General features: G+C 66.1%; 1 protein-coding gene across 1 annotated transcript; it reads left to right on the forward strand.

Moving 5' to 3' along the window:
• Positions 1-8,394: 8,394 nt before the first annotated feature.
• EMIHUDRAFT_220211 (hypothetical protein) lies at positions 8,395-10,948 on the forward strand (the record flags this gene model as incomplete). The annotated part of the gene is made up of 5 exons (XM_005757495.1): positions 8,395-8,902; positions 9,202-9,500; positions 9,573-9,611; positions 9,792-10,425; positions 10,578-10,948. 5 exons carry the CDS (start codon positions 8,395-8,397, stop codon positions 10,946-10,948), a joined length of 1,851 nt encoding a protein of 616 aa, XP_005757552.1.
• Positions 10,949-13,642: the final 2,694 nt, after the last annotated feature.

Below are 13,642 nucleotides of genomic sequence, written 5' to 3' on the forward strand. Positions count from 1 at the left end.
CGAGCCGCCTCTTCTGCCAGGCGCCGTGGGGCGTGGTCAGCTGAAGCTGTATCGAGAGGGATGCCGGAGGCGCGGTGAGGCGGGCCAAGAGGCTTCAGGGCTTCAAAGCGAGAAAACCCAAAGCGAGTCGCAAATGCTGACTCCACTTCGTACTGCGCAGCAACCCCTTCAATGGCACCCTCAGCCATCGCCTCCGTCCGAAAGCGGCCTGAAATGGGATATTCGTCGACCCGACCAACGCGCGGCGACGCGGACGCAAATGCTTGACCTATAATACCGTGCGGTGACGCCGCCATTGCATAGCTATCTGCGCCGAAGCCAATGTCCAGCCGATGAGTTGGTCCGGAGATTCGGTCGTATACGTGCCTTCCAGAGACACGGACCACCCAGCCACGTATTCTCCACTGCGCCGTCGAATAGCCCAGGGCTGCCTTTTCTTTTTTCGAAAACGCGCGCGCGCCCGTCGCCCGGCAAAACTGTCAGGTCCGCCGCGACGCGTCGCCGCAATGGCGGGCAGCGACGTGGTGCAAGCCATGCGGCTCGCCCTGGACTGCCCCGCACAGCCCGGTTGGCAGTAGGAGGCCCCGCCGGGGAGACCACTGATTTTGATGCCGACCATAAATTCTCGCAACTCGAACGCATGCTACTTACAGCTGCTGTCTGTACAGAGATGCCAGCACCCCCCAGCAGCAGAGCGGTCCCGCCCCCCCCAGCAGCAGAGCGCTCCTGCTGGGGGGGGGGTCGGCCATGGGCTTAGGTGTGCAGGGGGGGTACCGAGCAGTGTGCGGCCGCTCCTGCACAAAGATCGCAAGGGCGGGGACCTGTTCCTTTTTACCCATCTCACAGTAGAGAGGTGTCCGTTTTTATTTATTTATTTATTTTGTGCACCCACGTCGCGACCGTGCAAATCCGTCCGGTACTCGGCGCACTCTGTAAGGTAAGGTAAGGTAAGGTAAACTTCTCCACACACACGAGGTGGTGGGGCAAGGGGGGGCAACCCTCGCGTCTCTGTACGTAAGATCGTGCATTCGAGCGAGAGCGCGCTAGTACGAGTATATATTCCAAACCGCACTCCTTATGAATACTCTTGGGCTAATCACTCCTTATGAATAAAGCGAAGAAAGAAAAATCAGAAGTAGAACGGACATCCCGGCCATCCCGCCCGGTCATCCCGACCATTCCGGTCTGTCATTAACCACACATGACCTCACCTCCCCTACCCCCACTCCACACTACACTCAGAGCCTAGGTGCCGCCACAAATGAGACAGCGCACAGAACAAAGACAAGGTTTGGGGCAATTCCCTTGCCAGGCATACTTGTCAATGGTGGATGAGGCGTGCTGAGGCTTTCCCGCCCTGCAAGCACTTTCGGGTACTCGACCAGGTAGAGCCGGTATGCGTCCGCTTGCTTTCGCACCTCCGGTTCCTCCAACTTGCTCCAGTCGCCAGCCTTCGCAGTAACCTCGGCTCCTGCGCTCCTCGCCTCCCTGCTCACTGCCCCGGCGCCCACGCCTCGACCTTCTTGGGCAGCAGCTGGTTCGACAGGTCCTCTCCGTGGCCTGGGCAGCCGTGGCGGCCCTGGCCCCACGAGAAGAAGGCGCCGTCGGCGGTGAGCGCGAGGCTGTGGCAGCCTCCAGCCGACACGGCGATGACGCGCTGGGTAGCAAAGGCCTCGATCTTCTTCGGCAGCAGCTGGTTCTGCTGCTCGTCGCCGTGGCCCAGCTGGCCCCAGCCTCCATTGCCCCAGCTCCAGACGGCTCCGTCGGCGGTGATGGCGAGGCTGTGGAAGTATCCCGCCGACACAGCGACGACGCGCTGGTCAGCAAAAGCCTCGACCTTCTTGGGCAGCGGCTGGTCCTGCGTGTCGCCGTGGCCAAGCCTGCCAAAGGCTCCATCGCCCCAGCTCCAAACGCTGCCGTCGGTGGTGAGGGCGAGGTTGTGCACCTCTCCAGCCGACACAGCGACGACACGCTGGTCAGCCAAGGTCGCGATCTTCTTTGGCAGCAGATGTAGCTGCGTGTCGCCGTGGCCCAGCTGGCTGTCTTCGCCAAGGCCCCAGCTCCAGACGGCGCCGTCGGCGGTGAGGGCGAGGCTGTGGCGCGTTCCAGCCGAGAGTGCGATGGCCCGCTGCCCTGCGAAGGTCTCGATCTCCTTCGGCAGCAGCTGGATGTGCTGGTTGCCGTGGCCCAACCGGCCTCGCCCTCCATGGCCCCAGCTCCAGACGTCTCCGTCACCGGTGAGGGCGAGGCTGTGCTCGCGTCCAGAAGAGACAGCGACGACGCGCTGGCCCGCCAAGGCCTCGATCTTCGTCGGCTGCCACTGAACCTCATGGTCGCCGTGGCCCAGCGCGCCGGAGCCTCCCTGGCCCCAGCTCCAAACGGCGCCGCTGCTGGTGAGGGCGAGACACTGGAATCCTCCAGCCGACACGCTCACGACGCGCTCACCGCCCAGCGTGGAGGGGAGGCGGGTCGGCGTGTTGAGCCGCGCCACGCCCTCGCCGTGGCCAAGGAGGCCTGCGGCGTGATCCGGCGCAGAGCCGCACGACGAGAGCCGCCCCTCGCCGACAATAAAGAGGCTGTGCCAACAGCCTGCGGCCGCCCTCGCCGGCGGGTTGGACTCGCACAGCAGCGCCGAATAGCACAGCCACCGCACGGCGCAGCCCTCGCCCTCTGGCTGCGCCGGCAGCTCGAAGCCGCGCTCTTGCGCCCACAAGCGGATGCCCTCAAGCGCAAGCGAGGCGTGGAAGAGCAGCGAGACGGCCGCGACGCGAGCGATGTCGGGAGGGTTGCAGCGGGAGATGGCGCGCACGAGGAGCTCCGTGGGGAGGTCGAGGAGGCGGGTGGGCGGCGGCGTGTCTGGCGAGGGGGCGGCGGTGGAGGAGGAGGCGAGGCGGCGCGAGCGGCGGCGCGGCGGGGCAGACATCGCGAGGAAAAGAAAAATACCTGGATCGTGCCAAAAGATTTTTTCGAAAAGAATTCTTAAGATACAAGCCTCTCTCACAGCACACTGGCACGACAAGGGCGCAGACTGGCGCGGACTGGCACACACACAGGCTCACCACCGGAGCCGCCTAAGCGACTCCGTTAAGAACGGCAATGCACTCCGCACCATGCACAATGCCGCTCTCCCCGCACGCTAGCTCGTTCACCGTCTGCCACGCCACGGCGGTGTGGAGGACGACAGACAAGCGCTGCATCTGCAGCCCGTGCCAGTTCTTGGTGGTCCATGTGACCTCGTCCAGGTGCTGAGCGTGCGAAAGTTTATTGCTCAGCTTTCATATAAAATAAAAGAACGTGCTCATATCTGCTTTCCGTAAAAGCACAACTAATCAACGCTGTCAGTGATCCCGTTCGCTCTGTCCGAGGACTGCCCTTCTTCACCAGCATGGTCGGCCCCTTCAAGATGGCATGCTTCGGCCTTCGCTCGCTTCGCTGGACAACTGCGCGTGTTGAGCGACACTATTCTTCTTGCACAAACTTGCTCGACCTCCCGCTCTGCGTGCTCGAGGAGATGGTCGTTTATGTGATCGCTCCTCTCCAACACGTTGGCACTGAAGCGAAGCTCGAGAGCTTTGCCGACGCGTGCCACGCTCTGCGCGCTCTGCTTCTCACGCACCCCCTCTTCCTCAAAGTGGTGACCAAGGACATCTGGAGGAAAGCGCTGGAGCTGAACTGGCCGCGCGTTGAGACTACTTGGGACCTGATTCCCCGGGACTCGTTTGTCGTCCTGCAGTGGAAGGAGGATGTCTTCTCGCTACGCCAAGCCCGCGGGGACCCTCTTGAGACCGGACCCCCGTGGTCTGCGCCGATTTGCGAGGCACACAAATAGACGCTTGACCTGACGGATCCGGGCTCGCAAATGCCACCTCACGCCCGCACCTGCTCCCGCAGTTCACGCTCACGCAGCGCATCGTCTTCAACGGTGTCTTCCGCACCATCACAAAGACCATCGACTTCCAGCTCTGGTACCGGGCGTCGCTGTTGGAGACCGTCACCGCTGGCGACTGCGGCAAGCTGTACAACATCCGCCCAATCGACCGCGGCATGCTCGAGTTCAAACGCAAGCGCCTCGAAAACGGGCTTGTGTGCAAGCTCTACTTGCGCATGGACGTCCTCAAGGTGGCACGATCGGTCCATTCAAAGAAGCAGGCATCGACGATCTCGATCCTGAAGAAGGTGTGCGCGCAGCTCGGCGTCCCCACGAACGGCACCTACAAAGAGCTCCGCAACCGCATCTCCCTGCACATGATGACCATTTGAGAGGACTGGTCAGGCAACGTCACAGCACAGGGATTGTTGCCTTCTCGCATTTGGAGAAGCGTCCGGAAGGCGGGTACACGCCCTCCAGCTTGAAACCTTGTGCTGTGCAAGTGTCCTCGCACCGCTCGGACACGTGTCAACCCACACAGCACACACTGTGTGCTCTATAAGTGGCTGAAAACTTGATCAATTGTTTTTTTAGCCCCTACGCCCCAGGGACGCGCACCGCGCTACTTATCCCGGGCCAAAGGTGTAAGGGAACACACTAGGGCACACCAGGGCCGGTCTAGCTAGCCCTATCCCAAGCGGCGAGGGGGGCGGCGGAGGCGGTGCGCCAGCGGTGGGGAGGGTAGCGACGGCGGCGGGGTAGCGGCCAGCAGCGCCAGGGGGGGCGGGAGGTGCCGCGGGTGCCGCGCGGGCGGCGGCGGCCGTGCCGGTGATGGTGCCTGGGAGAGAGGAGGCGCGGGTCTGAGAGGCGGATGCGCGGGCGGGAGAGGTGAGTGAGACCACGCACGCGGCTGCGGTCGCGTCGCGCTGTAGGACGGGGAGGCGCGCAGTGCGGCGGCGCACCGGTGGATCGCCGCGACAAAGTGTAGCCGACCGAGGTGCAGCCGAGAGGTGCGGCCGAGGTGCAGCCGAGGTGCGGCCGAGGTGCAGCCGAGGTGCAGCCGAGGTGCAGCCGAGGTACGGCCGAAGTGCGGCCGAGGTGCGGCCGAGGTGCGTGCGGCCGAGGTGAGTGCGGCCGAGGTGCAGCCGAGAGGCAGCCGAGGTGCAGCCGAGAGGCAGTCGAGGTGCAGCCGAGGTGCGGCCGAGGTGCACCCGAGGTGCGGCCGAGGTGCAGCCGAGGTGCAGCCGAGGTGCGTGCGGCCGAGGTGCGGCCGAGGTGCGGCTGAGGTGCAGCAGAGGTGCAGCCGAAGTGCAGCCGAGGTGCGGCCGAGGTGCAGCCGAGGTGCAGACGAGGTGCGGCCGAGGTGCGGCCGAGGTGCAGACGAGGTGCGGCCGGGGCGGGCCGAGGTGCAGCCCAGGTGCAGCCGAGCTGCCGAGGTGCGGCCGAGGTGCAGCCGAGGTGCAGTCGAGGTGCAGCCGAGGTACGGCCGAGGTGCGGCCGAGGTGCGGCCGAGGTGCGTGCGGCCGAGGTGAGTGCGGCCGAGGTGCAGCCGAGAGGCAGCCGAGGTGCAGCCGAGAGGCAGTCGAGGTGCAACCGAGGTGCGGCCGAGGTGCACCCGAGGTGCGGCCGAGGTGCAGCGGAGGTGCAGCCGAGGTGCGTGCGGCCGAGGTGCGGCCGAGGTGCGGCTGAGGTGCAGCAGAGGTGCAGCCGAAGTGCAGCCGAGGTGCGGCCGAGGTGCAGCCGAGGTGCAGCCGAGAGGCAGTCGAGGTGCAGCCGAGGTACGGCCGAGGTACGGCCGAGGTGCGGCCGAGGTGCGTGCGGCCGAGGTGAGTGCGGCCGAGGTGCAGCCGAGAGGCAGCCGAGGTGCAGCCGAGGTGCAGTCGAGGTGCAGCCGAGGTACGGCCGAGGTACGGCCGAGGTGCGGCCGAGGTGCGTGCGGCCGAGGTGAGTGCGGCCGAGGTGCAGCCGAGAGGCAGCCGAGGTGCAGCCGAGAGGCAGTCGAGGTGCAGCCGAGGTGCGGCCGATGTGCAGCCGAGGTGCGGCCGAGAGGCAGTCGAGGTGCAGCCGAGGTGCAGCCGAGGTGTAGGCGAGGTGAGCCGAGGTGCAGCCGAGGTGCGGCCGAGAGGCAGTCGAGGTGCAGCCGAGGTGTAGCCGAGGTGCAGCCGAGGTGCAGCCGAGGTGTAGCCGAGGTGCAGCCGAGACAGCCGAGGTGCAGCCGAGGTGCGGCCGAGGTGTAGCCGAGAGGCGGCCGAGGTGGAGCCGAAGTGCGGCCAAGGTGCGGCCGAGTGAAGCCAAGGTGCAGCCGAGTTGCACCCGCGCAAACAGCTTCTTGAGAGAAGGAGGAAGAGAGACGAGTCGGCGTCGCGGGAAGATGGTGTCGTCGAGGCCGGCCGTTCAGCACGCGCGTTGATGCGGTCGAGCGACGTTAGCCTGTGGAGTTTCTGCACGGAAAAAGTAAGTGCGGCTTGTCCACCCAGCGCTGAAACGAACGAGAGAGAGAGAGAGAGAGAGAGAGAGAGAGATCCCAAGGGGGGGAGCTGATCCCACTCGGTAACCAACTCTCAGGGGCAGTAGGTGGGCGAGCTTCAAGCGCGCTCATCTCGATCGTCAAGGCGTCGCTACGCGCGGTCTTCCGCGGGGGGAGCTTCGTCGACGGGTGCGGGACCGCGGCGCAGACAGTGCTGCGGCGATGCCTCCGGCTGCTGCGGAGAGTGGCTTGCTGCTCGCTGCGATGGCGAAGAACTCGTCTCGTCACACGCCAAGGGCTTATGCTCTGTCGAGACGTGAGGCGTATGCGCCAGGAGGGGAGGGCGCATGCGTAACGACGCTGCTAGAGATGCCTTTCGGGGCCCAGAGATAAAACTTCTGATGCCATGCGTGACCTAGTAGTGTCCCCAGCTATGGGCGTGTCCACGTTGGAGCCAGGTGTGGTGTGGACGCGAGAATAGCTCCGCCGTTCATGGAGGCAACCGATGCGAGTCGACTGGTGTGTGTCGTCGTGGTTTCGTATCAAGAATTCTCTCTCTCTGAAACGAACGCAAGGCAAACACACGCACCTGACGAGGACGACGCCACGCAGCCCGCGCTTGATGCTGCTGCTTGGGAGGCAACCCAGGGGGCAGAGGAGAGCCCGGCGGCGGATTACGCCGACGGATCGCGCCGAGGACGGGGTGAGTGCGGCGCAGTGCGCGGCGGGAGGGAATGCACCCTGCAGAATGACTGAGCGAGTCGTGGCGCTGCTCGCGCTGCTGGTTCCACTCCTCTTCTTGCAACTCGTCTGGGGGCAGTGCGCGAGCGGCAACAAGGACCCGCACCTCAACTTTGCCCATGGGGGCACGGCTGACTTCCGTGGCCGCGACAACGCCGCCGACGAAAGCCATCTCTTCTACCTACGGCATCCCGACGCCGTCGAGCAGCGCCTGTACGTCCACACGACAGGGTATACGGCCGGCAGTGGGGCTACCCTTGTCTACTGGAGCGCAGTCAACTACGACCAGCCAAAGAACCTCATGAGGGCAGTGTCAGCCGGCGGGCAGTCCGGGGAGTTCTTCCTGTACAGCGGGCAGACCGATTCGAGCTGCCTCAGACAGGATTGGGAATGCCCGGAATCGCACCCGCACCTTGCCAAGTGGAGCGAAACCGACTACTATTGGTGCTACGTGAGCCGTGATGATGGCCATGCTTGCAACATGGCGAGCTCTGGCGCCCCGCCACCACCGGACGGCATGTGGGGCCTCAACCAGGATCCGTGCGAACTAAAGATGGTATGGTCGTCATCACAGGCAGAGGGGTGTCAGAAGTTCACTGCCAGTTGCAAGGCGTACCCAACGCCGCCGCCGCCGAAGCCGCCGCCGCCGCCGCCGCCGAAGCCGCCGCCTCCACGACCTCCACCGCCGAGTCCGCAGCCGCCTCCGGAACGTACATGCGACGACATGTCATGCATGTATGGTTGGCACTTATGCCGCGGCAGCCCAGGTCGAGGTCACGGCAACGATTGCTCCGTCCACAGCCACGGGTGCAACGGCCAACTCCCATGCACCACGCTTCCATCACATTGCTACTGCTGCGACAAGGACTGCGGTTGCAATTGTGACCAGATTCGTCGGCTGTCTGAAGACGAGATCGTCGATCTCATCACCGCGGAAGATGAGAGGTCGTGGACGTCAAGAGACATGAGGGCTCGCAGGATGGAGGACTGCCAATTGGCAGACATTTGACCCGACCAAATAAAACCGCCCGAAACATGCGAGTGCCACCGTAGCACCCGTTCCGGTAAAGGAAGTGGCAGCTATCAGCGGGGGGGGGATTGTTGCAACTGTATGTGAGCAGTCCTGTGTGAGCGCCTGCACGCTCTGCGCCCGGCTTGCGCCAGCGTTGGAGCTTGAGCTCGCGTGTAAAGGCAGGCTTCGCGTAGACCGCCCTGCATGGGCGACTCGCCGCCCCGGCCGCCTGCCACCGCCCAGCTGCCGCCGCCGCTCCACTGTTGCACTCTTCCGAGCTAGCAGTCCGCAGAGCCCGAGCGCCAGATGCCAAAGCGCGACCGCCAGCCCGAGCACTGGGGCTCGCTCGTCCCGCACAACTCCATGCACGGCCGCCGTCCCGTGCCGCTCTCCCGCCCGACAGTCGTCATTGGCAAAGGAGGCGACGTGCGAGCGCCATCCAACCCGCATCTTTCGAGGCACCACATCCGGCTCGAGCGAGAGGGCGACGGCAGCGTGTACGCGACGCACCTCTCCGCGCTGAATTCGACATGGCTAAACGGCAAACGCCTCGAGCACGACCGGCGGACGCTCGTCGAGCCGTGCGCAGGCAACGCGCCGTACAGCCTCACAGGCGAGGCGCCCGACGCGCCGCTCCTCTTCGTGAGCGTGCCGAACGCTGCCAGTGCACGCGCGGCCGCGAGGAGAGGAAGCTCAACGGCTGGTGCGGCTGGTCGCTGCGCCTTGAGCGAGCGGGCGACTGCGTTGCCGCTCCTGCCGGAGCCTCCGCTGCGCCTTCCGCAGAGCCGCAGCGAGGCGGAGCGCTTGTGCTCTGGTCCAGAGGCGGCGGCGACGCGGCGGCGGCTGAGACGGAGAAGCCCGCTGCGGCGGCGCAGTCGTGGGCGGTGGCGGCGACGGTGGCGGCGACGGCAGCGGCGGAGAACTCGGAGGAAGCGGAGGCAGAGGCGGCGGCGGCGGCGGCGGCGGACGCGACGGCGACGGCGAAGGCGGAGGCGGCAGAGGCGGCGGCGGCGGACGCGGCGGCGATGGAGGAGGCGGAGGTGGAGGCGGCAGAGGCGGAGGCGGCGGCAGAGCCGGAGCCAGAGTGGGGCTCGGAGGAGCGGCGCGCGAAAGAGACCATCTTCCGCGGCGTGCGGCTGCTGCTGGCGGCGCGGCTCGGCGACAAGCTGCGCGAGCTGCAGGAGGAGGTGGTGCGGCGCGGCGGCGGAGAGGTCGTAAGCGACGTGCGCGAGGCGACGCACTTGGCGCTCGAGTCGGACCGCCGCCCCTCCGAGCTGGCGTGCCTGGCCGCGCTGCCGGAGGCCGAGTGGCCGCGCCTCGTGACGAAGGAGTGGGTCGGGCAGTGCTCCAAGGTCCTCTCCGCCGACGGGTCGCGGACCGACGTGCTGCGCAAGAACTTGCACCCCAGCGCGGTGACGGTTGCCCGAAAGGGTGTCTGCTTCAGTTCTCGACTATGTCGTGACGCGTCCACGGCACGTCCGTAGGTGGCTGCGGCGCGCGAGCCCGCCTCGCCCGAGGCGTCTGTGGGACCCGAGCCAGGTGGGGCGAGTCCGACGCGCCCGAGTTGCAACCTTTGCCAATGGGTCGGAGGCGGCGGCGGAGGGCCGGCGGCGGCGCAGGGCCTCGCAGGGCCGAGTGCGCTCAGCGAACCGCCCGCGTCCGACGCCTTCTTTGTCCGCGACCCGCCGTCGCCACCGCCGGAGCTCAAGCGCGCAAAGGAGGAGGCGAGGGCCAAGGCCAAGAAGGGCAAGGCAGCGCGGACGCACCAGCACCAGCAGAGTTGGGGCCCACGCGAGATTAATGCGTCAAAGCACCGCTGCCTGCTGGCAGAGACCTACGAGAAGGAGGAGGACGACGAGCGGCTCGCAGAGGAAGTGTGGATAGCCACCGAGAAGTTCGACGGTGTGCGCATGCGATGGGAAGGTCACGAGCGTGGCTTCACCGGTCGCAACGGCCAGGGCCATTTTCAGCCCCCGGACTCCTTCAAAGCGCTGCTGCCGGAGGAGCACCTCGACGGCGAGCTGTGGGCGGGCCGGTGCCGGTTCTCCGCGGTCGGGTCTCTGCAGGGCACCAAGGGGTTGGGGAGGCGTTTGCACGAGATGGCCTGGCACAGCCTAACGTACGTCGTCTTTGACGCACCGCAAGTGGCCGGGCCCTACATGCAGCGGCTGGAGGCGGCACGCCGCGCGCTCGCCGCCGTTGGGCCGCCGGACGGGCGCATCATCGTTGCGCCGGCAGTGCGAGTGGCGGACGCGACGGCCAAGGACGCGCTGCTGCAGCGCGTGATTGCCAAACGCGGCGAGGGGCTCGTGCTGCGGCGCGACGAGGCCTGGTGGCGTGCGGGCCGCCATGGCGCGCAGCACCGAATCCCCTCTTGCCGTCTCTCCCCCCCCTCTTCTCTCTTCCTCTCGCCCTCTTCTCCTCTCTCCCACTCCTTCTCTCGCCGTCCTCTTCTCCTCGCATACCCGCGCAGCCTCCCGCCTTGGCAGGCCGCAACGTGCTCAAGGTAAAGCAGTGGCTCGACGCTGAGGCTGTGATCGTGGGCCACAAAAACGCGCACACCACCGGCAACTTGCCGACCGTGCTGGTGCGCGCGCTCAACGCGCCGAACGCCAGCCCGTCCATCGAGTTTGAGCTGAGCGTCGAGCGGCCGTCGCCCGAGGCTCTGAAGCAGCGGACGCTCCTCGAGGACCTGCAGCTGCGATTTCCGGTGGACACAATTGTCACATTTGTGTACCGACAAATCTCGAAGGGGAGTGGGGCGCCCACCATCCCCGGAGGGGCGCCAAAGATCATGCGAGTCCACCCCTTTGACTGTGACTGTTGTGTCTGCCGTCCCGAGGGTGACGATACTACGTGAACGATGCGCGCGCCGCGGGTGCAGCGCAGATGCATCTCCACACACAGGCCGCGCGGACTGTGCGCGCGTGTGTGTGTGTGTTCTTTTTAACGACATACGCGCAGAGCTCTGTAAAGCCGTACACATGTGTAGCTCTCATGTCTAGAGACACTAGAGAGAGAGCCGTACGATCTTCACAGGAAAACACACACAGTCAGACCGCAGCACACAGTCGAAACAACGCGACCTCCATCCGCAACAGCCCCGCTCTCTCGCCCCCCGGTGCGTGTGTGCTCGCCTCTATAACCAGGAGCCTCTCCTACTCCATCGAACTTCGGCAGAAGAGTCAAACAAGTGCCACTGCAAGAACCAACGCAGCCTCACATGATCTCACATCCTTTACGTCCTGCCTCCACACAGCGGCTGCGGCCTCCTCTCCGCCGCCGCCGCGCGGCTTCCGCCGCCAGCGCTGCCGCGCCCACCCTCGGGCTCGCCCCACCGTGACGCCGAACCGAATCCTCGCTGCCGTCGGCACCTTCGGGCTAAAGGTGAAGCGCCCCTCGCTCGAGAGGCTGAAGGTGCTGCAGCACATCCGGACCGTGGGCAGCACCGGGTTGAAGGTGTTGACCGGCCCCATCTGCCGGCAGAGGAGCGAGATCGAGGAGACGACCGGCCCCTTCACCGTCCATGGCTGAGATCTAGGCGTGCCAGCCATCCTTAGCACGGATGGCTGCGAAACAGGGAGCGCAGCCATCCAAGGTGCAGATTTCGAGGTTAGCCCTCACCGGGGTTGATTGATTGATGGGAAGGCGAAACACAGTCCGACCAACGACTGGGACACCAACGCGGTATGGGTGGACGCTAGACGGGCGGTGACGGTCACACAGGAGCGACACACAGAACCACAAGACAAGATGATTTGCCAACAACACACCTAAAACAAAACACACTCACCGGGGTACCCGAAAGGCAAGTCTTAGCCACATGAAATCCGAGACCCCTCCCCACCACCCCGACCCCCCCACCCCCTTGCTCCCCTCCCCCCCTCGGGAGGGCCGAACTGAGGCGCCCGAGGGGACCCCGCAATTCCCTTCCCCCCTCGGAGGGCCGGACTGAGGCGTCGAGGGCCCCACTCTTTCCTTCGCATAGCGGCCACTCTTCGGATCGCTGGTCGAGCGACCCGGGGGATGCCCCGCGCGCCTGACCCAGGCGCGGAAACGAATCTGCGAGGCGTGGCCGCTCATGCGGCCCGATGGGGAGGAGGGGAAGACGTAGGGCGTGCTTGCGCGCCTTTCCGAGGCCCCTCCAACCCACCCGCGCTAGGTCTCGGGTTTGACGCATGGGGTCACACCCGCGAAACTCGGGAACTAGCCGGGGCAGTCGGAGAAGGGGCAACTCCGTGCACTGACGGTCGGCCGTCAGAAAACACGCCTCCGTGGCTCGGGTTACACCAATCCTCGCTACCCAACGCGGCCAAAGGATATCCACCTCGAGAACCTCGAGAACCTCGAGAGGGTACCCTGTGTGGCGGCCCCTCTCGCAGCCGCTCCGACGCCACAGCCCCTCCCGGGCCGGCCCCATACTGATCCATCTCTCTCGCGCCTCCATATGATTTCAAGCCGCCGCGCCGGGCCCGGAGGCGGCGGCCGCCGCGCCACGTTTTGCTACGTCAAGGTGCCCCGGTCCGACCGCCGCCACGCGCCGGGCGAGGCGCACCCGCACATTGCCTACCTCGTCCGCGTGCACTCGGACCTGGGCACCTTTCCGAGCGAGCGCACCTGGTACGAGCTCCGCTTCTCGCGGATCGCAAAGCTGCACGCCGAGCTCGCCGAGCTGCATCCGGGGCTGCAGCTGCCCGGCCTGCCACGGACGCGCTGGTTTGCCAACCGCCATCCCAGCTACGTCGCAGAGATCTGCTCGGACCTGGAGCGGTACTTCATGCAGCTGCTCGCGAGCTGGTGCCGGCAGTACGAGTCGTACGACGGCTTCCTCATGCTCCTCGACGCGGTGCACCACGGCCCTCCCCACGCCGCCCGCCGAGCTCTCCTCTCCAGCCTTTTGCCGGCGCCCTCTCTGTAGGCGCACCACGGCCTCGCCACGCCCGCACCCGCCGACGGCGGCGGCAAGAGGACAGTGGCGGAACGCGGGGGCGGGCTCCCCTGGGACCTCCTCTCCTCTACCTCCCTCTAGGCCAGCCGAGACACGGGCCCGACAAGCAGTTAGAGGGAGCGGCCGAGTCGCCGCCACCACAGGCGCCGCCGCCGCCGCCGCCGGCTGTCGTGGCGGCGGAGGCCGGCGCAGGTTTTGGAGTGGGGGGTGCGTCTGCCTCTCCGGGATCCTCCTCCCGCGAGCCCGGCCGCCTCGCCGACCTCTCGTACGCCGCCTTCCTGCGGTGACACTTCCGAGACACGTCCGAGACACTTCCTGCACACGTCCGAGAGACGGGCAGAACACTCCCTAGACATTTCCGAGACACCTCCCAGACTTTCTGTTGCACTCCCAGGCACAGCGAGGACGCGCTGCGCGCCTCGCGCCCGTCCGCGCCCTTCGAGGACGTCGCGTCACTGCTCGGCGTCGACGAGGCATGCCGTTGCTGCTACTCTGCTGTCCTGCCACCCCATCCCCCCACCCCTCCCTTGTGTCTGCTGTCTTTGTTTCTGCTCCTCGGCCAAGCCCCTCGGCCAAGCCCCTCCACCCCCGCCTCTTTCACGCCCC

Source organism: Emiliania huxleyi (assembly GCF_000372725.1).
Source record: "Emiliania huxleyi CCMP1516 unplaced genomic scaffold EMIHUscaffold_90, whole genome shotgun sequence".
NCBI lineage: Eukaryota > Haptophyta > Isochrysidales > Noelaerhabdaceae > Emiliania > Emiliania huxleyi.